The following is a 25,838-nucleotide window of genomic DNA, read 5'->3' as shown; positions in this document are numbered from 1 at the left end:
AGGGGCGGCGCGGCTCCCGGCCCGCCCCCGGCCCGTCTCTGCCCGCGGCCGGCAGCGACACCGCCCGGCCGCCGCTGCCGGCGGCGTCAGGTCGGGAGGCGGCATTCCCCGTCCCTCCGGCTGCACTTCAGGGCACAGGCGTGCCGCTGCCTCGGTCTGCAGGAGGTGTCGCTGTTCGGCTGCGAAACAGTTCCCTTTACCCCAACACCAACCTTTTTATTATTTATTTTTATTATTAAAGCAAGATAGAGCAGCTTCCAAGACTGTATTAAAAGGAACGTTGTTCAAAAAGAGATTCTTCCCCAGATACACAGAGACTCGTTGCTCTGGGGCGTGCAAGACGCCAGAGCACAGGCACACATGCAAGACTGGGCACGTTTGTCTAAAAAGACAAGGCAGTTCTGCCACTGCACTAGCACCACACTCTGAGCTATTCTCAACCCTCCTTGGAAGGAAGGTGGGTGAATTATCCCCCTTCATTATTCTGCAAAAAGAAGAAAGAAAAGATGCTGCTTACCCCTGTAGGAAGAAGAAATAAGACAGTCTGCGCGTGCCGTCAGGTAACAGTTTGTGCGGAGATTGCTGCTCAAGGCAAGTTGATGCTTTGGGCAGTCAGCCGGCCAAGTCAGCTTTCGGCCAAGGCCAGCTCCACAGCCAATGAACTAAGCCCTAGGCTAAATACTGGGGACTTCTGGACCATCAAATTTGTCTGCACAGTGACATTTGCACAGTGACATCTGCACAGTGACAAATACAAGTAAGGCAAATTTGCATTTATTCATCTCTGGAGAAAGTATCTGTATGTAATTGAAATATGAGATGGAAGCCAGAATAGGAGTTGTAGCAGTCCAACGGATAAGCAGGAAAAAGTTACGCAGATAGCTTCTGCCTCTAGATGTGAGAGCCTGAAGGATGCTGAGCTGATGGCACACCAGTAACCAAGTGGACCAACAGACAGCAAGCTGGTGCTCTCCAGTCCTCTGAAAAAGGCATTTGGACAGATAAATTGCTTAAATGTGTATAAGGAGACCAAAGAGTATCTGTTTCATAGAAGAGTACCTCACCTCAGTGGGGTTGTGCCAGTTATCGCTTGGTTCTGAAAAACAGCGTTACTACCTCTCACTCACATAAGGCAACACTGCCCCACAGAGAGGGCCTGTCCACTTAAGACAATAGTTTTTGCTGCTTTTTCCACTTCGAGTTGCAGCCTTGTTTCCTTTTTAGCATCATGCTCCACCTGAAAGAAGACCCTGCAAACACCTGCATGGCTGTGGCTCGAGTAAAAGCAGTTCTTGGCTGCAGCAGTGAGTGTGATGGAGGAARGTTGCTGCCTAAACCAAATATAGGTACCTCTTTTTCCACTTGCAGGGAAGAGATCTGAGCTAACTTCTATTTTATAATCCCTTGTCAAAGATGTTCAGGGCTAGAATGTCTTCTGAAGGTATAAAGCAATTGTAGTGACCAAGTCCTTCAAGAGGACAACACATCTGAATAAACAGTGTTCCTCAGAGTACCAGTGATGACATCTAGTGTGAGTCATACTACATAAGAGAAGGAGTTCTCAAATTTCCTCTTAGGCTTTTTACATTAATCTTAAATTGGAAAGCAAAAAAGCTTTCAGCTAACTATCCATTTTAGTTATGTTCTGCCTTTGTAATTTCTGATCATTTTCCTGTACAGATTTCCATCAGTCTCTTTAAACTCTGAGATTATTCTAGAGTCTGATGTGCTGCCGTCATGGCTCATGGCTCAGACCATATAGTACTATATCCTTCGTACAATGAATTCCTGCAAAATTTGTCTGGAAACACTATTCAAGCTGTTTTGCTGAAGTTATGCTTTAGTATATAAAATACAGTATTTTTGTTTCAAAATTTATTTATGTAAGTAATAAGAAAACCATTCTCATTCCAGTTTTGTGTTTCATTGACTATCAACCAAAGCAGCAATATCAGTAGGTATGAAATTAATGTTATGACCTAATTTTCACTACCAGTATAAATGCTAACTTTTTGAATATCTGTTGCTAAAGCATATATTTTATACCCAGAAATCTGACCCAAGTTTATAAAGTTTATATTATGTATATTTACAATATATTTTATTCAATAGTTATTACTGAGCCTCTCCTTTGACTCTGAAGCCTAGAACAGATCAACTAGCATTCATTCTTTGCGCATTTGCCAGCGACACCTGAACTGCTCTTTAAAAAAATCACTTGAGAGTATGACAAGATCTGCAGCACAGAACTAGGTCTGTATTTCACAGTCTTTTCCAATTGGACCTGTGCAGACTGTGTCTGCAGAGCCTCATTACTTTTATTATTATCACAACAGTTTCGATCCTGCTCAGTGGGTTTGAGCATACAGAATCTGGTGTTAGACGTGAAAAGCTCCTTCTGTTCCAGACATCACAGTAAGCCTTGCCTCTAATGCCTTCCCTACTTCACCACAATGCTTTCTTTAGTCCACTCGCGTTTTCATAAACTTTATATTAATTAAATTCATTTTAATAGAAAAAGGATAAGAAAGCTTAAACAGTRGTATACTCTTCAGCATACATGGTAGGTGTTTTGGCAAGATTTTTTTCTTTGTAAAACAATTCTGCTTACAAAATTGCTTAGAAGAAACTCTCAACAGTACCACACTGTAATCAAGGAGGCTTTCTGTTTTGTTTTTTTCGAATAGAAAAGCCATACTGGTGTGGGTAATCCAGCTATTATGGAAAAATGCATTCAGTGGGATTTAGCAAAATTTGGAATGAGATCAGAAACAGCAGCATCACCTCAGCATAGCAACTGTTTCTGGTGTAATGTTAACAGTGCCAAAAATGGATAAAGATTTCCTGCCTGCCTTAGTCAAGCCAAATGCCTTTGTGGAAAAATAACTGGCTTTTTTATTTCAGATGGATTTTTGCACCTTGATATGCAACAAAACAACAAAAATGGACAGCTGAAGTCTGTATCACATTTTACGTTATAGTAGTGAAAGTCGTAGATAAGGCAAATTAAATACACTAAAAATCATTTGATATGTATCTTATTTATTTGATATTATTAATATTTTGCAGAAAATCACCTTGTAGAAATAATAGAACCAGCTTCATTTGTAACCCTTCTTATTCTAGTGTCATATAGTACCTAGTATTCATGATTTCCTAGTGCATTTCTGCTGTGTTTCATGCTTCAGGATCAGTATTGTACTTTGAACTAAACYTCCATTATCTAACTAATTAAGCTACTTTAATTAATATTAACAACAACAGAGATTGAATACTGCAGGCTTTTCCTGGTGACACTGTCACTGGAAAAGTACTGAATAATACAGCCAGATACTGTTAGTTGGGGTAGGAAACGTCCCTTTATGGATTGTTTCTTTGCAGGTGTGGGCACGTGTGTGTGTGCAGTTGTGAAAACATCTGATGCATTAGCTTACTACAGAATACTTCTAGCAAAACTTGCAGAAGTAAGCTTAATGCTTATGCCAAACCTGCAGAAGGATGCTTTGGTGGAATGAATTCACAAAAATAATCCCTGGAGGCCAATGTCTACATGCCCTTCACTGACAGCTGTTAACTAGCTGAATCTAGAATAGGAAATTATTGCTGATATACAAATTAGTAAGTATACTACAATCTATATCTATTGGGAATGTAGATGGCTACTTAACTGGGCTGACACCTCAAAATAATAGTTTCTTTTGCAATCTGAGACACACTCACTGTTAGTTGCTTATTTCTGTGCCTGATAAAAATACTTGCAGTATTATTTAAAAGGCAGAAATTGAAACTTTTTTTTTTCAAAATCAATAGTATCACAATCCAAAATATCTGGCTATATAAAAACTGAAGCAATTCAATTATCTTTGTAACAAGAAAACAGATTTATTGATTTTAAAAGACAGGACACAATTTTGTTTTGAAAAACACAAGAAAGCTAGCCTGAGTTCAAGTCTGAAATATTCAGAAAAATCCTACTGTCTTTAGTATGTTCCAGTCATTTTTTTAAACAACACACTAAAAGTTAATATATATTTTTATAATTATAAAAGTTCCCCAGTTATTATACAGTACACATTACAAATTGCCCACAAACTATTATTTAGCTCCTGTCAATTTTGAGAGGACATGATATACTAAAAGATTTAGCATTTCTCACAAAAATCACATCAGGAAATACGTATTTACAAAATCAAATACATTATACAAAAAAACCATCACGTTATTCTGTAAAGATGTCTTCTTTAAATAATTAAAAAGTATATTCAACTGTAGTCCAAAAACTGGAAAAGAACATTACATTATCTCACACATACAATCTACAAAAAGTTGCTTACCTCATTTACATAATATATTCAGTCAACAGGAAAATAAAAGTTTGAATATTTCCTAGTGTTATTATGTTTCTGTGCTGCGGGACTGAATAATGTAATCTGCCACTTACTAAGTGAAATTTAAAAGATGGCACTTAAACAAAATACAGTATAAAATAAATGCAACAAGGAAGTTTCCTAGAAGGTAAGAAAGCCCTGAGCGATGATAAAATTACTGATTGGTAGCTCTAGAATTAACCTAATTAAAGTTTACCGTCTCAGGCACAATTTTCCAAGTTTTTGAAAGGCACTCAAAGTTTTTCTTTTAACAGCCTCATTGGTTATCAACTGTAAATCCAAATTGTTGGTGAAGATGCGTGGAGATGGGCAACTTGCTTTGGTACAAAATGGTATTTTTCTGGCCTATTTTAAATTGTTTTATTGGGTACTTTAAGATGTATAATTAATATTTAAATACAAGGCAATCACTTTAATATTGTATTGAAGGAAACTTTACTTGGGCAAACTTTTAAAATTCTTCACATAAAAACCTCTTACTGATGTCAGTGAGTCAAAAAGTACTGAACTGAGTTCTGGGTAATTACCAATCAATGTATAGTTGTTCCTCCAAAGTCAAAATTCCTCTAACAAAGACATTTATCATTTCAGAGTAAAATTCATCCAGCTCTGAAAGTCGTTTCAATGTTCATACCCTCAATCAAGAACATGCTTAAGAATAAACTCAAAACGTTATCCTGATTCAGATTTAAGTGAGGCTCATTTGATATATGTAGTCTTTTTCTGGGACGCCTTTTCTACAGTGAATTTTGCCCTTAATGATCAATCTACAAGAACAATTCTTACCAAATATTTATTAACTACTCAGGGCTTCCAATCCCAACATGTTGATTTATTTTCTTTCAAAAGGAAAAGGAAAAAAAAATCAGAATTAAACAAGAGAGTTTAAATGATCATTTTCAAACTAAGGCATATTTTACTTCAAACAAACACTAGGCAGTCACTTTGTAAGTGGCTTTTACTATTTCTTAAGTTAAATTGGTAAATTAAACTCAGGTCTACTGGCACATAAAATCACTAGCAGCAATGATCAAGGCATGCAAACTCAGAAGCATTTACAGTAAATTATGAATAAAAAAAGTTGTTAAATTAAAACCCTTTGAGTATTGCATTTAGTTATTTATCCATGAATTTGCATTGTTAACTGACTAAAAATGTTTACAACTTACTTGCACTATACTACTGACATAATTTCACTACACAACTTAAAATTAGACTCTTTTTGTCCTCAGCTAGACTTAAGTAATACAGCTGCAATTAAGTGTTTGCTGACTGATTGATACTGCAAGAAACCAGTAGAAAATGTACAGTACTCTCACTTAGTAAGATGGCATTTCTATCTGTATTTTCAAATAATCTCTACTTGCTTCTAGTCTTATTCCTTTGTTCTTGTGAGCACTATTTAAGAACAAAGGAGCTTTCTAACATGGCAAAAGGCTGGTACAATTTCTAGGCTGCTTTTAAAACTCTGACATTCAATAAGGGCCATCCAAACTGCACCCCTGTAGATGAAGCTGAATAAAATACCTTCACATTTTTGTTAGTTATTATTGCAGTGACTGTTAAAATTAATATAATTGTGTACATTTTGGATGTGTTTATCAAAAAGACTGCAGAAAAATTATATGCAAACGTACCAAATATTATGTAAAATTTATTCTTGTTCACTAAGCCTTTTTTTATTACTAAAGATTCTCATTTATAGTACTGCATATTCCAATACTAAGCTATCTAAGGAGATTTTCAAAATAGTCTAAATATAATATATTTTCTAAACCTTCATCTTCTAAAGGCATCTTAAAGTAGACAACTTAATGTCTGCAGAAACACACATTTGATTTTCCTTATATATTTATGCAATTACAAAAACATAGGAGCTGGTACTGTTTACATTAGACAGTACACATCAATGGCAGTGAATATTTTGCCTAAATCTATCGAGCTTGCTATAACAAAATCATTCCTGTATAGTATGCAAGTATTAAATTTAGAAATTAAAGAAATTCTCTACAACACTATCAGGTATTTCAAAGAACTAATGTTCAATCAAATAATTAAAGCTAAAAAGCTTTGTTCCCATTATGTTACTTACAATGCTCAAAGGGTTAATGCAAGGCATTACATTAAATTAATTTTCTAATACTAGAACTAAGCACTGTATGTTTATGCTTCTATTCCAGTTTTTTGTTTGTTGTCTTAAATTACCAAACAAATTAACAGAGATACTAGAATTCCATTCATTGATTTGTTTTAAACCATATAGAGAATATCCTGTTGTAAACAAGGGCCCAATTTTCAGAAATTCATACTGCAGTCTCAGATTAATGTTTGTACTCTGAAATTACTGTCATATATAAGTACCAAAAATTACTTATATTATTAATACACTTAATTTTTTTCACCAAGTTTTTATGGCTATAAGTGGTTGCTTTAATTTTATAAATCCACTTTGAATTAAATTGGATTGCAGTGCATCTCTAATAGAAAAGATTTTCTGAACAGTGCAGATGTCACTTAGTGAAAACAACAAGGATATCAGATCAGGTCTCCTATGGAGAACAAGATGAACATAAGCAGTCTTTTAGATATTTAAAAATACCTCGTTTTAAATTAGATTTGTATATAGACTTATACATTCCTGATTGACAGTACACTAGAACATTATCCACTTATTTTTGAACTAAAGGCAGTAATGCTCTAAATCACCATTTTTAGGTAATTAAAATCTATCTTCCAAATTTTTATAGAACTTATTTAAAAGAAGGTGCTTATAGCATGCTACAGTACAGGATTAAAACACAGAAATAATGATTAACTGAAACAAAAGAAAAGTTTTAAAACTGATTTGCAAAGAGAAAGATTAAAATGTACAATTTTTAATATAAAACTTTTGAAAATTGGGCCTTGTGTTTTGAAAAGGTAGTTCAACAATACCCATTCCCCCACATTGTTCACTGTGCTATTTGAGCTAATAGGGAAATGCCTCTAAAATAATTATTTTGGATTCCATGTCAAGATCACATGAGCCATCCTAATGCCTACCCTGTGGATACACTTTAGCCATCCTCCAGAGCCCTAAGAGTAGATTTTGGAGCTGGTGTGGCAATGAAACCACATGCTACACATTATAGAATCTGGACTGAGGTATTTGTATCTCTGTAGTTTAAGCATTATTAATACCAGACTATTAACAATAGCAAGAGTGTGCAAAATGTTTTGCCTAATGTGTTTGATTAAAATTCCAGTAAATGTAAAAACAAAACAGAAATCCCCTCAAACCTGTAAGTACACAAAGCAGCTTACAGTAACTTTTCTAAAAAATCTGCCTAAAAAGTATGAGAAAATAGTGTTTAAAAATTTTAAATAATAATCAATTGATAAGCATAGGAATACAAACCCTGTTCAGTTTTCTGAAACTGGGATAGTTCCAATTTCTTTTGATAATTCTGCTTTTAGAAGCCATAATATACATTCCATCTTTGTATTCATTTTGTTTTGTTTTGTTTTGCACTTTGTGAACAGTGAACAACTGGGTGGGAGTGGGGAGCTGAATAATGAAAGCTATTCAGGTCCCACCTCTTCTAGCAGTCTAGTTTTACATACTACAATCATACTCTTCTCTCAGCAACAACAAATTCAATGTTAAACCAATAAAAGACAATAATAAAACATTTAAGGTTTGTCAAACAAAAATTGAAGCCAATACTACAGCATAAAAAAAAGTTGAAAATGAAAAATGCTCAATTATTTCATTTTATTTTACTTGTAAACATCTTATAATGCACAATGAAGGGGAGTAAATACTTATCACAGCTTAGTTTTAGGATTTTTGGTGAAGGATGCAGATGTACTGATTTCTAAGCAAAAATCAGGACACATTGAGTGATATATGTGAGAACAAAATCTATTATGAGAGTCAGTGCATATATGAGTTTAGAAATAATAAATATAAGCCTCACTTTCACGTTTTGTTGAGGCAAAAACCATCCACTGACATTAGTCAGAATTATGCCTATATAGAATGAGCAAGATGGGTTGGCCTCCAAATTTTGCAAAGTAATTTAAAATTAATCTTGTTCATCAATAATCTTAGGACATTTTAGTTTATCTGTAGCTGTATTTGGAGCATATGTAACTCTAGCAATGAACTTGTTTGCTAAAAATATGCTGTTCATTTCACATGCTCTTTATCCATTTGGTATGTATGACCTTTAAAGATTATTTCACAGACACAATAGATGAACCAAAATAAAAGACTCCCTATTTTTTATACAGTTTTTTCTATAAAGTTGATTTTTTTTGTGCTCTCCTTCCCTTTTTGGCTTTTTTGCTTATTTATGTCCACTATTTTTGTTTAGCAAATGCTTGTTTCTGCTTTAAGCATAATGAAATGTTCAATAAGAAAAATCTGAGTTGTTTAATGTCAATTAACACAGACTATACAAACAGTCATTATGAGATTTAACCATTAAAATGTATTATCTGGCTGATACCCCACAACATATACAAATTGAAAACATGCGCTGCGTTATGTACCTGCTCATTTATTTCTTTTTACTTTTTTAAAATTAAAACTAAACAAGGGTTTAGAAAATATATAATCATGCTTGGGACTAGGGTCAATCTATTTTGACATTTGAAGTTGCTATTAAAGCTAGTTTTTCCTTCCAAATTCCCAAGAAAATTTTATCTGTAATAAAGTGAAATCCAGCTAGAAAAAAAGAAAAAATAGGTTTATTGTCATTCTGGGAGGGATATTAAAATCATTTGATAATAAAAAAATCATTTTCTTTTGGATATTATGTAACCTGTCCTTACTTCTTAGGGAATTTGAGAATGACAGGCACACCTTGTTGAATTAATTTAAGAGTTAAAATAACAAAAAGTACTAAGTCTTAGCTTCAGTTCTCTTTAAGGCACCATGTAATAGCCGAGGTACAATGATCCCTGATGTACATTCTTAAATGGCAATGGTCCATCTAGCCACCTATTCAAATTCTACACAATTGGGAATAAATATAAGTGAGGTGTGCCAGTTACACTGCCTTATCTAATTTTTGTAAAAATTTAAATCCACTTTAAGAACAAGGAAATATTTTTGAGAGGAAAATGATGCAGGTTGCTACATTCCTTGAATTCTATAAATCATCTTTTATAAGAGCAGCAGACTGAACCACTAGTAGGAAAAGACCTGGAATAGAAGAAACTCATCCAAAGGGAATGTTTTCCTTTATGTCCAGTTCAGCATAAGTAGCACGTACACTTAAAAGTTAATAATCAAGTCACTTCTTTTTCAGCTTCAGTTTCTAACAACTACATTACCACTCAACAGCCAGAAGCACCTGTTCAGTGGTCCCAAATACAGAATCAGTAGTCTTCAAAACAGAGGAACTGGTATGCAAATAGTATTTGGAACTGTTGATTTTAAAGAAAGCTTGCATTGTTTACATGATGATCAGATAATTAGCTACGTTCGTTATGTATGCATTACCACATTCTGTTACAATTCTGCCAATTAAATTCACTTCTTTCTCACAGAAAGAAAACAGTAGATCTTCCCAATCCTCCAGCATTATTATAGAAATTCCCCCTTACCACTCACAATTTTATCAAAATAGTGTCTTTTATTTCTGTCCAATGAAAAGCACCTTTTATAACAGATTTGATACATCTGCTGTCAAATAAGTATGCCTCCAGTGTAAATCAAGGAAAACATTTTTTGATATATCACAGAAGTGCATCTAGTTAAAAACCTATGTATATGAAATCATCATAACTAATAATTAACACTAAAATGTTTTTTAAAAACTATGAAAAAATTAAATTATAATAAGAGGACAAAAAACATCAACATTAAGCATTGCAAAAATCCTCCTTGACACTTGAAACTAAGAAAGCTCTTCATATTGAATGGCCAAGATAAAATGATTTTGTTTACAAAAAAAATTTTAACATATCTGCCAAAATACATACACCTATTCTATTTCACAACTCCAATAAAATAAAGTTCAGCACAGCGAAAATTTGACAACAGTCGACCTTCAGACTTACTCTTTTTTCTCTTCTCATATTAAGCCCAAAGGGCTAATGTAATCTGAGGTGAGAGAGGGGGRCAGAAAAGGGGAGGGAAGCTTTCATATTAGACTGCAGTATAGGTATTTCCAGTAGCACTGCATTGTCTGATAGTCTGAGTACTTGTGACAATGTGCTCATTATGAAGTGGGTTCAGGAGGTTCTGCTGTACTCCACTCTCAAGTACTGGCTGCATGCAGTCCACCTGAAATGCCTGGTTTAGCTCTGTTTTCTCCCTCTTGGCTTGTGGCTCTCCATTTTCATCCAGCTCTTCATCTATTTCGCTTTCAACTTCACTGCCCTCATCTGCACAAACAAATCACCGTGAAACTAGCACAAAGGCAAAAAAATCTAATACAAGGGCCTTTACTTTGCAAATAATATATGAAATACAGGAAAGTCTAGCAATTTGATAAAGCTTAAAGTGAAAATTTTAAACTTCAGTAGAAAAAGTCAATGATTCCTACAAATAGTTTAACAAACTCACTCAGCTTTGATCACAGTAGTTACACATCACTGACAACAGCATATTGGAAAAGGAATTGCAATCTCAAATATAATCTCTAACAAACAACATTAAGTTCATACTTGCAAAATGCCTCTCATTTCCAAGACTCAGTAAAGAAGAACTGTTCTCTTATTTTTAGAAAGCAAAATTGAGGTTATTTGGCCCCAAATCACACAACTACACCGCTATAAGAAAGGAGAATAAAATATGGCTACAGTTTGCAAAGAGGTCATAATGAACTTCTTTCTGCACTCTTCACTGACAAGTTGTTTGGTAAGTACTTGTACCTAGTTCTGCCATCTTCACTTACCAGAACTGTCATTTACTATAGTTAAATTAGCACACTCATCGTTCTATAGCTGTTCCTCTCCATTCTCTTACCAGAATGTACAACTGAATTCTGGGTAAAAAATTGAATATTCTTGTGTAAATGATAAATACCTTTAAAGGATACTCTTACTAGAAACTTTATCTACAGTTTTCTAGTCATTATTATATACTGCATATGATATATAGCATATTGTACCCATATAATATATTAATCTATCCAAATAAGATATACATATATTTTATACCATGATGTAGCTTTAAATACTGCTTTACTGTATTTCAAAACAGGACTTATTTTGCTCAGAGGTATATTAGTTCCATACAGAATCATACACTGGAGAGATTACAATGCTTACCTTTATCCATATTTCCAGGGGACACAGCATTTAAATCACCAAACTGCAAAAAAAACAATAAAAAGTGTTTGAACAGTCTTATGCAAGTGTGAATGCAGAGTATCTATGAAGGGGCAGATCTCTGTGCTCCAGTGGCTTGAGGCTAGCAGGGAAGTACATGATCTTCACTGCAGCCACATCCATACTCAGCTAGTTCATTTTCCATTCCATCTTACTCTTGTTCTTATTAAGGCAATTAAAACTAAAATAAACCCTCAAAAATTAAAATACTAAAGTATAAACCTAACAATACAATTTTTCTTTTAGGATTACTTCTTTGTTTTTTAAATGAGGTTTTCCTGTGTTGTATAAACCCACAAAATACGACTTGTGTCCATTTTGAACTGCCAGTATTTTAGCCAGAAGCTATTTTTAAAATTATCCTGAGAAGACTTCCATAGAGCTGGAACAAAAATGAAGGTGTATCACTAAAGGCAACTACAGTTCTGCACATCCATCTGTACAGTAGATGAAAGGCACTGCTGAAAAAAGGTTACAATCTGGTAACACATGTACTTACACAAAAACAAATATTCAAAAAAGTTACTCACAAAGCAGAAATATAACCTTCCTCCCTTTCCTTCCCTGTATCTTCCAACCTTCTCTTAAATAAGGATCAGGAAAGCAAAGTTTGATCAATTAATCTCAAATAAAAGGAATACATTATTTAAGTAAGTACATTTCTCACCATCTCTGACAGTATCATTTTTTTTCAGATGCTTGGTAAGATGGTAATTAAAGGAACACTAAACTAGCATAAGTAGCAGCACTCACATCCTTYCAAGTCTTTCTTACACCTGTTCTTGTGCTATTTTGGCTTTGTGTATTCATAGAACCTCATATAACAAACATATGAAAAAACTGACCCAAGAGAAGAATAACCAGTTTTAAACATTAGGTCATTTTTCATTGTATAAATCTGATCCAGTTAACTGCAGCACTTCTAGCACTTTTGCCAATACCTGTGTCCCAAGCAGGGAGAAGAGGATGGGAGAAAACTAAGAATACTTTTCTCAGCTGTAACACCATCACTTAATGCAGGGAAACATACAAAGGCATGTATATAATGTGTATTACCACTTCTAACCTGTCCCTCTCACCTCTAAAAGTGTTGGGTTACTTACTTTCTAAAAATATATCCATCTTCAGTTTACAGAATCTTTTTAGAAGGCCCTTCACTGCACCAAAAATCTATGTTTAACACAGACCATGTCTTTTAAGAAGACAAGAATGTAGTAACTCTCCACTTCTGTAGTACTTCACTGTCAAAATAATAGCAGAGTTTAACCAAGCATAGTATCACTGGGTCACTAAGCAGAAATGTCATAATTTAGTTTTTCTAAAAAATGTCATGCCATATGATTTGAAATCATGTGATAAATAAAGCTGAAATATTTCCAATTTCTTTCAAAAGTACATCTATTTGTAATATTTAATGACAGTATTTAGTATATAGTGAGGGAAGAATTACATCTGATCTGAAGTCAAGTTGCAAAGTGTCTTACAACTTATCAGTAACATAAAACATGATGCAATGATTCCCAAGTTTTGAAGTGTTACACATTTGTCCCATTAACTATCTAGCATATTTTCAAAGATACAAATTTTTCAAAACTCTAAAGTTCTTTGATGATAATCCCTCATATAGTGTACATAGTTAAGCAACTTGCTCAGTATAAGAAAGTTAGGAGTTAAGAGGCCTAAGGTAAACCTCACATTCCACATGCTACAGACAAGTATAAAGCCTGTTGCTTCTGAACTAAGACTTTTGTTCTTTTTTTTTTTTTTAAACCAATAATCTTTGAAATGTATGTACCAAAATCAGCTATGTWGTAATCATCTAAGTACATCTGCACTAGCTTTATTACATGCAAATAAGCAGTACCATACAGGTCAAACTTTGCATGTGAGCCACCTTTCTGAAGTCAGTGGTGCTGCTCTGCTCATTTTTGTAAATATTTGTGCTGGAATTTTAAGTGTGTGCAAATTCATGCAAATAGATGCCAGTAAGCAACTTACTGCGTTATTATTTTCACAAAAAATATTTAGTTCTAAAGAACTAAAAAAAAAGTAGGATGTTTCTTTGTAATATGTTGATCAACACTTTTCAGACTGCCCTCAACTTAGGCATGTGAATCCATATGAAGATTCCTAAAGGAGTGAGGTCATTTGCAGAAAATTGCTTGTTAGAATTCATGTGATTTCCATACTCGGAGAATCAACCAGTGAAACAAGTTTGGAAATGATGTACTTGTGACCCAATATGCAATTGTTCTATTACAAAAGACCCTACGGCTCTACATAAATGTGGAAAAAAAAAATCAAAAAGATACATACACAAATTCATTACTAAACCTATTAATTTAGCTTCTTACATATTATCTTACCTCTCCCATAACTGCAATAGGTGTCTCTCCTGTTGCCTGAGCAACACGATGTTCTACTAAGTAAAACATGTATTCATCATAAAGCAAGCGGATCAGATGAAAAGAGCCAAAGCTAGCAGCACTGCGCAAGGTTAAATCTCGAATCACCATTGAGCTATTTAGGAACAGAAAAATACACATATTTTTGAATTAAGTAGCAGCCATTAAATCACTTGTCTGTATAGAAAATTCATGTCAAAATGGATATTCTTAAAAGCAATGTTACTCCCAAAAATATGATTTACGATGTCTTCAGAAAAAAAATGTACAGGGCAGGGAATTTTTGGTGGTATTATCGGAGACCACATTACATAACTAATAATCAGATTTTCAAAAACAGAGAGGTTGAAGGTTTTTTGATTTTTTTTTCTTTTTTAATACACCACAACTACAAATACATAAGCATGTGTAAAATCTAAGCTTCTGGAATAAATTTATTATGTGATTTTAAATAAAATAATGCTGAAAAATATAGCACATATTGTGCCCACATACTCAGTACAAAGGAGATTTTTAAACCTTCAAATTTAAAATTACAGAAAATAGGTTTGTGTTATACTGAAAACACAAATTGCAGATGGAAACATATGATAGCCTCAGAAAGTAGTTGATATAACTGACCATTTTGAAAGAATAACTGTTTCAGTAAGCAGCTACCACGGCATGCTTATCTTACTTTTTCATGTTAAAAAGACTTTTATCTTCTTTACTTAGTAGGTACCACAGTGTTTTAATAAATAATATTAAAATAGTAGCTTAACAATCAAATAGTTATTCAAGCCAAAGACATGTTTTTAACCCTGGACAAAATTCTACCCTCATTACATTTACACATGACCTTAAAATAATATACAAAGATCATTTAATTTCCTTTTGAGCTGTAAGTAGCCCTGAGTTTTTTTGAAAAACATAGCTTTTAACTCCTTAAGTAGCCACTATCTGATATTAAATTTGTCAGCTTTACTACAGTAAATAGTTCTGTGAATAACAGAATAGTCAAAACATTTTAGAAATCTATTGAATAGTACCTGTAGAAAGACCATTTTAACAGAAACTGCCGTGCTGCTTTAGGAAAGCTAGGTCTTCCTTCATAAGGTTTCAAAGCTTGCATCATTACATTATCAAGCCAGGCAGCCCACTGCTCCAGAGTGCTCTGCTGCTGAAGAGTCATCTTGAAATCTGTTTCTAGTCTCTGAACCATGTTGTCATCACACTGGCACACCCAGGAAGCCTGCTCCTATTACAAATCATGGAATTCTTCAGTTAACAACATGTAAACCAAAGCATAGAATGTAATTCATTCTTAAAGATTGTGACAATGACCTATGTTGTAGTTTTCTGTATTCCTTTACAAAAAAAATTCTTTTAACTTTCCTCATTCATAATTTTTCTCCTCAAAYATTAATGATTTTTCAGATTTTCCTGAAACTAAAGGCACAGTAACCAGAAAGGACAATCAAATAGGAGTAATAGTGTAATAGAAGAAGGAGCAAGACTTCAAAAGCAATATTCATTTTGGTCTTAAAAAGTTAAGTGCAAAGACAACCTCTATTCTGTATTTTATCATCTAACTTACAAAAGAAAGCTTTCTATGTAAACAAGAGTTGTTCTGTTTCCTGTCAATAAGCAGTAATAGGTTACACACTGGTTAATGTGTAACATCAAACATAATTGTCATTATGTCACAATTGCCATAATTGTCCACACATGGAGAATAACAAATTAATGAGCAATTTAGTCAGTGTTACCAAGTTTAAATAAAGCTAACTGGCCACTCCTGAAACTTAGAGAAAGTAAATGCAGACCTGCTGCAGATCATGTTCTTAAACTCTAGCTATCACACTTGCCATGCTAGCACCTGAACATTCACAGACTCTGTATCTATTTTTATGTATTATAATAATCAATATACTTTATCTTGGCCAAGTACTCAACTTTTGCTAGTTAACAGATTGTTACATAACTATCCATGTTAAATGTTATTTATTCAAAATCCTATGTCAAAAGCAAAAAGAGTGAAACTGTTGCTAGTAAACCAAATTTCTGTTCAGGTGAAATGACAGAATCACAGAATGGTTGAGGTTGGAAGGGACCTCTAGAGATCATCTAGTCCAACCTCTATGTCCTCTAGATCACATTGCATAGGATCACATCGAGGAAGGTTTTGAGTATCTCCAGAGAAGGAGATTCCTCAACCTCTCTGGGCAACCTGTTCCAGTGCTCCGTCACACTGACAGGAATGAAATTCCCCCTCATGTTCAGGCAGAATGCCAGTTTGTGCCTGTTGCCTCTTGTCCTGTCACATGGGACAACCGAAAAGAGTTTGTCTCCATCCCCTTGACACCCTCCCTTCAGGTACTCACACACATTGAYAAGATCCCCCCTCAGTCTTCTCTTCCCCAGGCTAAACAGGCCCAGCTCTCACAGCGGTTCCTCATAGGGCAGATTCTCCCACCCTCTCATCATCTTCGTAGCCCTACACTGGACTGTCTGTAGTAGCTCCATGTCTCTCTTGTCCTGGGGAGCCCAGAACTGGACACAGGACTCGAGATGAGGCCTCCCCTGGGCTGAGTAGAGGGGCAGGATCACCTCTGTCGACCTGCTGGCAACACTCTTCCTAATGCACCCCAGGAGACCATTGGCCTTCTTGGCCACAAGGGCGCATTGCTGGCTCATGGTCAACTTGTCATCCACCAGCACTCTCAAGTTTTTCTCTGCAGAGTTGTCTTCCAGCAAATCAGCCGGCAGCCTGTACTGCTACATTCCTCCCTAGGYGCAGGACTCTGCACTTGCCCTTGTTGAACTTCAGGAGGTTCCTCTCCGCCCAGCTCTCCAGCCTGTCTAGGTCTCTCTGAATGGCAGCACAGCCCTCTGGTGTATCAGCCACTCCTCCCAGCTTGGTAGTATCAGCAAACTTGCTGAGGAGGCTCTCTGTCCCCTCATCCATGTCATTGATGAAGAAGTTGAGCAGGATGGGACCCAGTACTGAGCCCTAGCCCTAGGGAACTCCACTGGCCACAGGCCTCCAACTAGACTCTGCGCCACTGATGACGACCCCCTGAGCTCTGCCTTTCAGCCAGTTCTTAATGCACCTCACTGTCCACTCGTCTAACCCACACTTCCTGAGCTTGCCTAGGAGGATGTTATGGGAGACAGTGTCAAAAGCCTTGCAGAAGTCAAGGTACACAACGTTCACTGCTCTCCCCTCATCTACCCAGCCAATCTTTCCATCACAGAAGGCTATCAGATTGGTTAAGCAGGATTTCCCCTTGSTGAGTCCATGCTGACTACTCTTGATCACCTTCTTTTCCTCCATATGACTGGAGATGACATCCAGAAGGAGCTGTTCCATCACCTTTCCAGGGATGGAGGAGAGGCTGACTGGCCTATAGTTGCCTGTGTTTTCCTTCTTGTCCTTCTTGAAGACTGGAGTGACATTGGCTTTCTTCCATGCCTCAGGCACCTCTCCAGTTCTCCAGGACCTTTCAAAGATGATGGACAGTGGCCTAGCAATAAGCACCAGCTTCCTCAGCACTCGTGAGTGCATCCCATCAGGGCCCATGGATTTGTCAAGTTCACCTAAATGATCTCTACCTTGATCCTCCTTGACTAAAGGAGGCCTTCCTTTCTCCAGACTTGCTCTCTCATCTCCCGGCTCTGGGATTCTTGAGGGCTGCCCTTAGCAATAAAGACTCAAGCAAAGAAGGCATTCACAAACTCTGCCTCCTCTGTATCCTTCGTCACCTAATAAATAGGTTAAAAAGTTTGTTCACAAGAAAAGAGACAAATATATCCATTGATCTGGAACATTTCCATTTTCTGAGCAAAGGAAAAGAAATCTTCAAAGGAGAAGAAAGACATAGAAAACCTTTTTTTAAGCCTAATGAAAATATAATCTTACATTCTATAGCTAACCTAGAAATCAGTTCCAATCTAATCTGTTCCCCAGCAGATGTTGGAAATTTAAATATAGACACTTAGAGAAAGTATATGAATTGCATTGTCTTTGAAATAAACTTAATGAAACAAATCTCTACTAAAAATAATGTTGCAAGTTAATTGCATTCAGAGACATTCAGAAGCTATACTATTACTTGAGATCTTATCATAAGATATTCATGGTATTACTAAGACAGCATTTATGCTATCTATTCTAAGAACATATGTGCTCTACATTTCCATAATAGTTGGAAGAATGCTGCACTTGAAGACAGCAAATGGAGCTCTGAGCTCATGCTTTCCTAAAGTGTAAGCTGACAAGCTGGGACTGAGTCAGTAAGTACATAAAACACCAAAACATTCTCTTTCTCTTTCTTGATAGAATAATGACACCTAACAATAAAGTTCAAAGTCATGGAGGAAATAACACCTTTTTAAAAAAAGGTTATTATTTAAAGCTGTATTTTACCTGGACATTGGCAAAATCAACACGGTTGAGATCACTGAGCATCTGGTTGATCTGAGAAGTGTTTTGAAGTACAGCACGAGCTGCCTGAGCCAGGTGATTAAGAGATGTGTATCTTCGCAGAGTCTGGGCAAAGGCACTTACAGCGGCAACCTATGAAGAAATCCATTTCTTTTTAAATATTTTACTCTTTTATCTGTAGAATCTGTTGATTCTTTAGCCTCATTTTAATATTCTGTATCCATAATCCCTCATATATGAATTATATCTATATTGTAGATCCAAATATGTTTTCCGTTTTTTTTCTTTGACAGAAGTAGGTTATTTCCTATGCTGCTATTTATGCTCAAGTTTACCCTAGACATTTAGCACAGAAGTTTAAAATGCTACTGCTGGATCATAATGTCTAGTCTGGATGCTATTGCAAAAGGAATACTTCGAAGTTTTCATAGAATCATAGAATCGGTAAGGTTGGAAGGGACCTCCGGAGATCATCTAGTCCAACCCCCCTGCTCAGCAGGGTCACCTAGAGCATGGTGGACAGGGTTGCATCCAGGTGGGCCTTGAAGATCTCCAGAGAAGAAGACTCCACAACCTCTCTGGGCAACCTGTTCCAGTGCTCCGTCACTCTGACAGGAATGAAATTCCCCCTCATGTTCAGGCAGAGCTTCCTGTGCTTCAATTTTGCCCATTGCCTCTTGCCCCGTCACATGGGACAACCAAAAAGAGTTTGTCCCCGTCCCCTTGACACCCTCCCTTCAGGTACTTGTACTCATTGATAAGATCCCCCCTCAGTCTTCTCTTCCCCAGGCTAAACAGGCCCAGCTCCCACAGCCGTTCCTCATAGGGCAGGTGCTCCAGCCCTCTCATCATCTTTGCAGCCCTATGCTGGATTCCCTCCAGCAGCTCCATGTCTCTCTTGTCCTGGGGAGCCCAGAACTGGACACAGGACTCGAGATGAGGCCTCCCCWGGGCTGAGTAGAGGGGCAGGATCACCTCYSTCGACCTGCTGGCAACACTYTTCCTAATGCACCCCAGGAGACCATTAGCCTTCTTGGCCACACAGGCACATTGCTGGCTCATGGTCAACTTGTCATCCACCAGCACTCCCAGGTCTTTCTCTGCAGAGCTGCTCTCCAGAAGGTCAGCCCCCAGCTTGTACTAGTGCCTATGGTTATTTACCTTGGTTTGTATCATCCTCTGTGGAATATTGTTCATGGCATTTGAAAGCCAACCTTCAAGGCTTTTTGCAAAATTGCGAATGGCTTGGGTCAAGGCACCTGTAAATTAAAGAACAAAAATGGAATGAAAAGAAAAGAAAGCACCTGTCCTGAGTACTTCAGTACTCAACATTTTCAGTACTTAACATTATATATTCAGATTTTCTGTGTTTACTGATTAGAAGCCTTATCCAGTCTTGGTTCAAAATACTCAATTCAGCCATAGATTATGCAATAATGATTTTATTTTTCATTTAAGAAGCAGAATTGACCTCCTAATTATCTTTCAAGACCTATATAATCAGCAGTAACTAATGTTTTGGGTATTTCTGTAGAAGAGTACAACTGCAATAGTTGTTTCTCCTCTGCTGAAAATTTCCATCATGATTTTCAGCCTTCCATTTCATATCAATACTTCTTTAAAAAAAATACTCTGAAAAAAGTTGCAATTATTGCAATACTGTAAGTTTCTCACGTAAGCCCAAAGTAGCCCAAAGCATTGCCATGATGCTGCTTATTCCAGTTTTAAGGAACAAAATCCAATGTGTAGTGCTTCTGCAAAATATAAGAATGTGTTTCACTGAGAGAAAGTGGTACTAATCAGTCTGCTGTGAAATTTCTTTTGATTTTTTTCTTTCACAGCAGATACAGAACTGTGTAAACTATTGTAAACTATTTTTGTGCATTTACTAATTAACTATTTATTAACTCACATTATTTTTTCTACCTGTAGAACAAGAAAATACAAGTGTAAGAAATAATGTAAATAATATATGAATTATATTATTCTTTTTGAAAGAATCACACGATGAGTTGGTGCCTGAGTTAATTCCAATAGTCTCTAAAATATGAGTAGACACAAACTAAATGATGATGAAATAGCAGTTACTAATAAAAAGTTTTATTTGAATAACTACCCAAAAGCTTGAGTTCTTAGCTGAAAACACTCTGACATGTAAATTTTATATAAAAAACATGTTTTACAATCTTTCCGGTACTTGAAATTGTTTGCCTGGAATGGGGTAATACAATGTGGACATACATTCAGTGTTCTCTGGCTAGGATAGAAATTCTTAGGCAAGTTTGTTGCTATCTGTTCTGTCACTTGTAAAGGGATAAAAAAGCCATTCTAAAGGAAAAAGATCTATTTCCATATATTTGGTCTGTTCCTAAGTTATTATTGAATAATAATCCACTTTATTCCCAACTTAAATGGACAGCATTTAATATTTTTAAGGTAATTTTTTTTAAGGAAACCAATACACAKCAATTTTTCATTCATTCTGCGGATGATGAACATTCCAGCTGAAACATTTAACTTAATGGTTAACAATAAAACTATTAAACTATATAAAACTGAACCGACGTTTTCCCAGAGAAGATAATGAATTTGTCTACTTCACCCAGCTCTACTCTTGGCATAATCAACGATCAAACACCACCTTAAACCTTCCTTTTGATTTCTTGTAATGGGTGGAGATATGCTAATTCAAAAGTAGGAGCTAAAATACTAAGAGTATTCTAAATATTTGACAGGAAAGGGAGAAAATTTGTTTGTARTATCATTACAAGATAGTACAGAAAGCTGGCTGGCAAGAAAGCAAGCTGGATACAAAAAGCAGGTTAGTAGGTGGGCCTAAAGATAAAAAGAAGCAAGCACAATAGCTATCTTCCAAAGAAAGCTCAACAGAAGGACCTCTAAGCAAAAACCATCAGCATGTTCACAAAATAGAGGAAGAAGTCTGTTGGGAAGAATTTGTCCCTGGATCAGAAGATGTTTTCATCAGGAAATCTGATAATTATCCCCAAGAAGAGGAATGTCAAATACAGTATATATTAATTATTCAAATATAACTAGTAATTTGTGACACTATTACTAAATATTTTGTCAATTCTAGCAAGAAAGAAATAGAATGAAAAGAACACAATGTAGGTAGACACTGATATTACATGACATGGCACTCTTTTAAAACCTTGCATTAGCACTGTTCAATGAATCTAAAGGCAGGAAGATGCCACAGGCTAACAAATTACTATATATAGAAATTTCTTCTGAGATTACTAGGCTGAGCAAAAGAAGCAAGTGAAGGCAAGGGGAAAGCAAGTTTGCTGAAAAATCATTTTACCAATAAAAACATTTAATAAACGTATAAATATTAAATATAATTTAATTTAATGTCTGCTCCACCATTTTAATCAGAAAATATAGTGTGTAGTTGGAAAACAGAATTGAAATTCAACATATTAAATGTTGTAATTAAATTTGTGGAGTTTGTTATTTTTATTTGTTTGAGATAGACTACATTCATCTAAAACTAATATTCAATCTATTTGTATTTTCATTAGATAGAAAAGTAAACAATGAAAGATAAATATAATGCCAAATTATTGCATACAGGTTGTCAATTATTACAAGTATTTGAGAAAATATTTTTCCTTTATTTTGCTACACAGATAAAAAGATAAATTATGTGTATCTCTACTAACATCTTACTCTTTTCCTCCAAAAGAAAGGTAAAACTGCTTTTGTAAATGTCTGACACTGGAATTTTTCATACTTCCAGTTCCAATATTTATTTATATCATATATAATCTACTGTACATATGCAGTATAATTTTGTTTCACTGAAAAGGGAAGATCAGTAAAACTTTTCTACTAGGCAGTGCCTGCAAATACTCTTTAAACTTCATATGACAGCTGGAGTGTGTACAGCACAAGGTGTGTTCACACTGTGGAAAAATAACAAGGCTATAGGAGGTCCTATCTTTTAAAAATATTAATTCAATTTTATAATGTGATTATTGTTTGTTTCATGGAAAGGATATAATACTTAAGCATTGCAAAGAATATACTGGATTGCTAATTGACGGTCTCTTTTAGGACACTTAGCACAATATATGTGACACAGTAAGTGCTTTATAAAGAAGTTCTACTTCCCTTATGTAAACTCATTTCCTACAAAAAACAGCCATAAGAATAGCTTGACCAATACAGGACTCTAATAAAATCAACATTGAAAAGAAAGTTGTACTCCTGAGAATGGCTGAATCGCCATAATACTATAGCCAGCTGCTGACTCTTTCTTGCAATACATATGTTAAAAGGAACAGTAGATCAGAATAATAAATTGGTCTAAAAACGTTTGAATTAATTCTACATTGGTTTAATAGGCATTAAAATTTGATTTCAGCAGCTACAAATAAGGAACAGAAGACTATTTGTCCAGAAAATTAAATCACAAAGCACATATACAAACTTTTTCTGACTGATCAGAGATTACTATATAAAGTTTAAAATAAAAATCACTGCTGTTAGTGGAAAGACTGACTAGCATCTGTGCACCTTGGATCAGATCCCTAGTATGTTTATCAGGTATCCTAGAACCAGCATAAAAGGAGCATAGTTTTATCTCAAAAATAATAAAAACATGTAACATGCAGAGATAGAAGCACCCTTCATAAGAAAACATATCCTGAAAACTGCTGAAGGTCTTCCTTGTACAATAAAATCCTACTTTTTTTCTTAAAATACAAGGCATATGTCAGCTCTCAGTACAACTTCCTACCATATAGAAAGAAATAAGGAGACATGATGCATAACATTTCCATATCCTCCAAAATCATTCCTAAAACTTTCCTGTAAGGCTCAAGACAACCACCAACACCACATACAAATTCACATAAACTTACAAAGTATTTTCTGTGTTCAACTTACTAGGAATAGGTCTAAGGACGTCAGGAATGAGAATCTCCACCAAAGCCTGGTACATGACGTGGTCACAGTTACACATCCACTTCAGAATAGACTCATTTTTGCACAGAGTAATCAGCTTTGCTTTCGGAAGTCGACTTTCTATTTCACTCAGATTGCTGGTGTGAATAAATGAAGCAAATAAATAAATGAAAATATATTTATATTCAGATAAAAAAGAAAAATGGGGATTGAAGATTATTATTTAATAAAAAAGTTCTAAGTTTCTTAATTACATTCAACAGAATTTCTTTACACCTTGGTCACATGAAACTGTATTATGAAAAAAACCTCCATAGTTCTTCTACAGCATATAAATTATGTAAAGATATGATAAAAACAATCCTTTTGGCTTAAAAGAACTGAGAAGAATACTGTGAAAAGGTATCTTGACTTCAGTCCAAACAAAGGGAGAAGAAAAAAAAAATATATCAAGACTGTAGTTAGACACCCAGCCTATATTGGCCCTTTTATTTGACATCTCTTATACTATTATTGTGGGGGCAGGTTTAGCTCAGTTGGTTGGAGCATGGTGCTTCTAATGCCAAGGTTGCGGGTTCAATTCCTGTATGGGCTACGCTGAGGGCTAGACTATAGCTGATCTCCAGAGGTCCTTCCAACCTTACCATTCTATGATAAGCAAAAAATGAAGAGAAATATTTACTGACCTTGGTTCAGTAATTGTAGTACCATCAGCTGGAGTAGAGGGAGAATAGCGCCAGAAAGTTTGCCACAATTTTTCTATCAGGCTGAATTGAAGATTTACTACCACATCCAATATTGCCTGAAAAAATAAAAATCAAGCACAGATAGATTTCTATCCATTCACCCTCAAGTCCAAATTGAACTACAGCTATAGAGTTTTTTTTTCTTCATCGCTTAGTGGAACAAAGACAAGCTACATTTCTGAAGTGAATAAGAATCATTTTAATAGCCTTGCTTTCAACGAATTATCTAGAACTATAGTGTGCACACAGACTCAAAGAAGGCCAAGTGCAAATGCATAGAAGACCTCAGAAATGAACAAGACATAGAATTATCAAATGATTTCACCTAAACAAAACATTTAACCATTACTGCAAACATAAAGAAAACCTGCTATTTATTTTGATACAATACAAATTTGAAAGAAATACCTTTAAAAATACTTTAAAAGATATGTTATTTAATATGAAATGTGACTTAAACATCTTAATCTATTTAACAGAAGAACAAAGAAAGTTCTGTCTTTAATGTAAACAAAGAAATGATAATTTAATCTGATCTCCATTTCCTACTAACAACCCAAAATCTGCACATATGATCTGTAATCTGTTTTCTCTAATGTTCTGAAAATGTATATATAACCACATTTCACTCTCAGATGTGTTACATACTATTTTCTTGTCCTGTAAAGGGAGTCATTTTTTAGCAAAAATCTTCTTGCTAATGTCATTCAAATGAAATAAGCGAAGTATCTTTGGGGAAGGATACACACAACTAACATGCCTGCAGTATGTTTTGTATTACTCTGTTGTACTGACCTTCACTAGATATAATGAATTTTCAAAAATAAATGGCTTGTAGGAAATACCTCACAGTGCTCTCGATAAAGACTCTGCAGGGATTTGATGTCCTCAAAGGTAGTACCATCTGGCAAAGAAGATATTTCAACTTCTCCAAACTCTGGAAGTACTCGAGATGCATCTGTTTCCATGACAACATAATGGAAAAAAGCAATTTTGAATGGTGCCATGTGCAGTTTAATTCAGAAAACATTTAAGGGCAATACAAAGAAATGAATTCCAGAAGGTCATAATGTTCAAAGGGAAAAGTCTTATACATGTTATATTTTAAAATTATAAACAAACCAGCCAGCACTTTTCAAGTAAAAGCAAATGTTAAATTATTCTTGACAGGTAACATTAAAAAGATGTCATACACATACTGCATCTATATAGAAAAAGCTAACATAAACATTTTCAGAATAGTACAGGATGAAGCAAAATATTTATGTCGATATATAAAATATTAACAAAATTTAATAGTTTTTGTTTTGCTCAACTAAAGAATTTCTATGTAGTCACATATGCTAGAGCTTACCAGACTCAACAATGTATTTTTACTTGAATTTTACTAGACTTTCACTGAAGCCAATGTGTGCTTTTTGAATTGTCACAAACATTTTCAAGAGACAGGCTGATTTGGACGAAAAATGCATCATTAGCTGGAAGGGAGGTGAGCAAATGGAAAGGAAGATTTAAGACATTTTAACTGTATCGTCTGTTCCCAGTGATTTCAATAATAACTGAGTTAGGCCAAAGGATCTTGAAAATCTCAAAATACAAACTCAAAAATAAGCCC

The 25,838-nt window shown here is 35.2% G+C and overlaps 1 protein-coding gene across 2 annotated transcripts in view; it reads right to left on the bottom strand.

The window, feature by feature from the left end:
* Positions 1 to 3,874: 3,874 nt before the first annotated feature.
* Positions 3,875 to 25,838, bottom strand: part of RFX3 (regulatory factor X3) — a 66,327-nt gene continuing 44,363 nt past the window's right edge. For both annotated transcript variants that reach the window (XM_085311417.1, XM_085311418.1), the window contains 9 exons: positions 25,069 to 25,181; positions 24,164 to 24,279; positions 23,460 to 23,614; positions 19,707 to 19,804; positions 18,528 to 18,677; positions 15,148 to 15,356; positions 14,081 to 14,234; positions 11,655 to 11,697; positions 3,875 to 10,766 (listed from right to left, as the gene is read on the bottom strand). In XM_085311417.1, the coding sequence (XP_085167543.1) occupies positions 10,528 to 10,766; positions 11,655 to 11,697; positions 14,081 to 14,234; positions 15,148 to 15,356; positions 18,528 to 18,677; positions 19,707 to 19,804; positions 23,460 to 23,614; positions 24,164 to 24,279; positions 25,069 to 25,181 (1,277 nt within the window). In that variant the 3' untranslated portion in view covers positions 3,875 to 10,527. The remainder of the gene's footprint in view (positions 10,767 to 11,654; positions 11,698 to 14,080; positions 14,235 to 15,147; positions 15,357 to 18,527; positions 18,678 to 19,706; positions 19,805 to 23,459; positions 23,615 to 24,163; positions 24,280 to 25,068; positions 25,182 to 25,838) is intronic.

This window comes from Rhea americana, unplaced genomic scaffold (genome assembly GCF_003343005.1).
Source record: "Rhea americana isolate MKP2758 unplaced genomic scaffold, rheAme1 scaffold_340, whole genome shotgun sequence".
Classification (NCBI taxonomy): Eukaryota; Metazoa; Chordata; class Aves; order Rheiformes; family Rheidae; genus Rhea; species Rhea americana.
The sequence above is the reverse complement of the archived record's forward strand: the minus strand, read 5'-3'. Positions and strand labels throughout refer to the sequence as shown.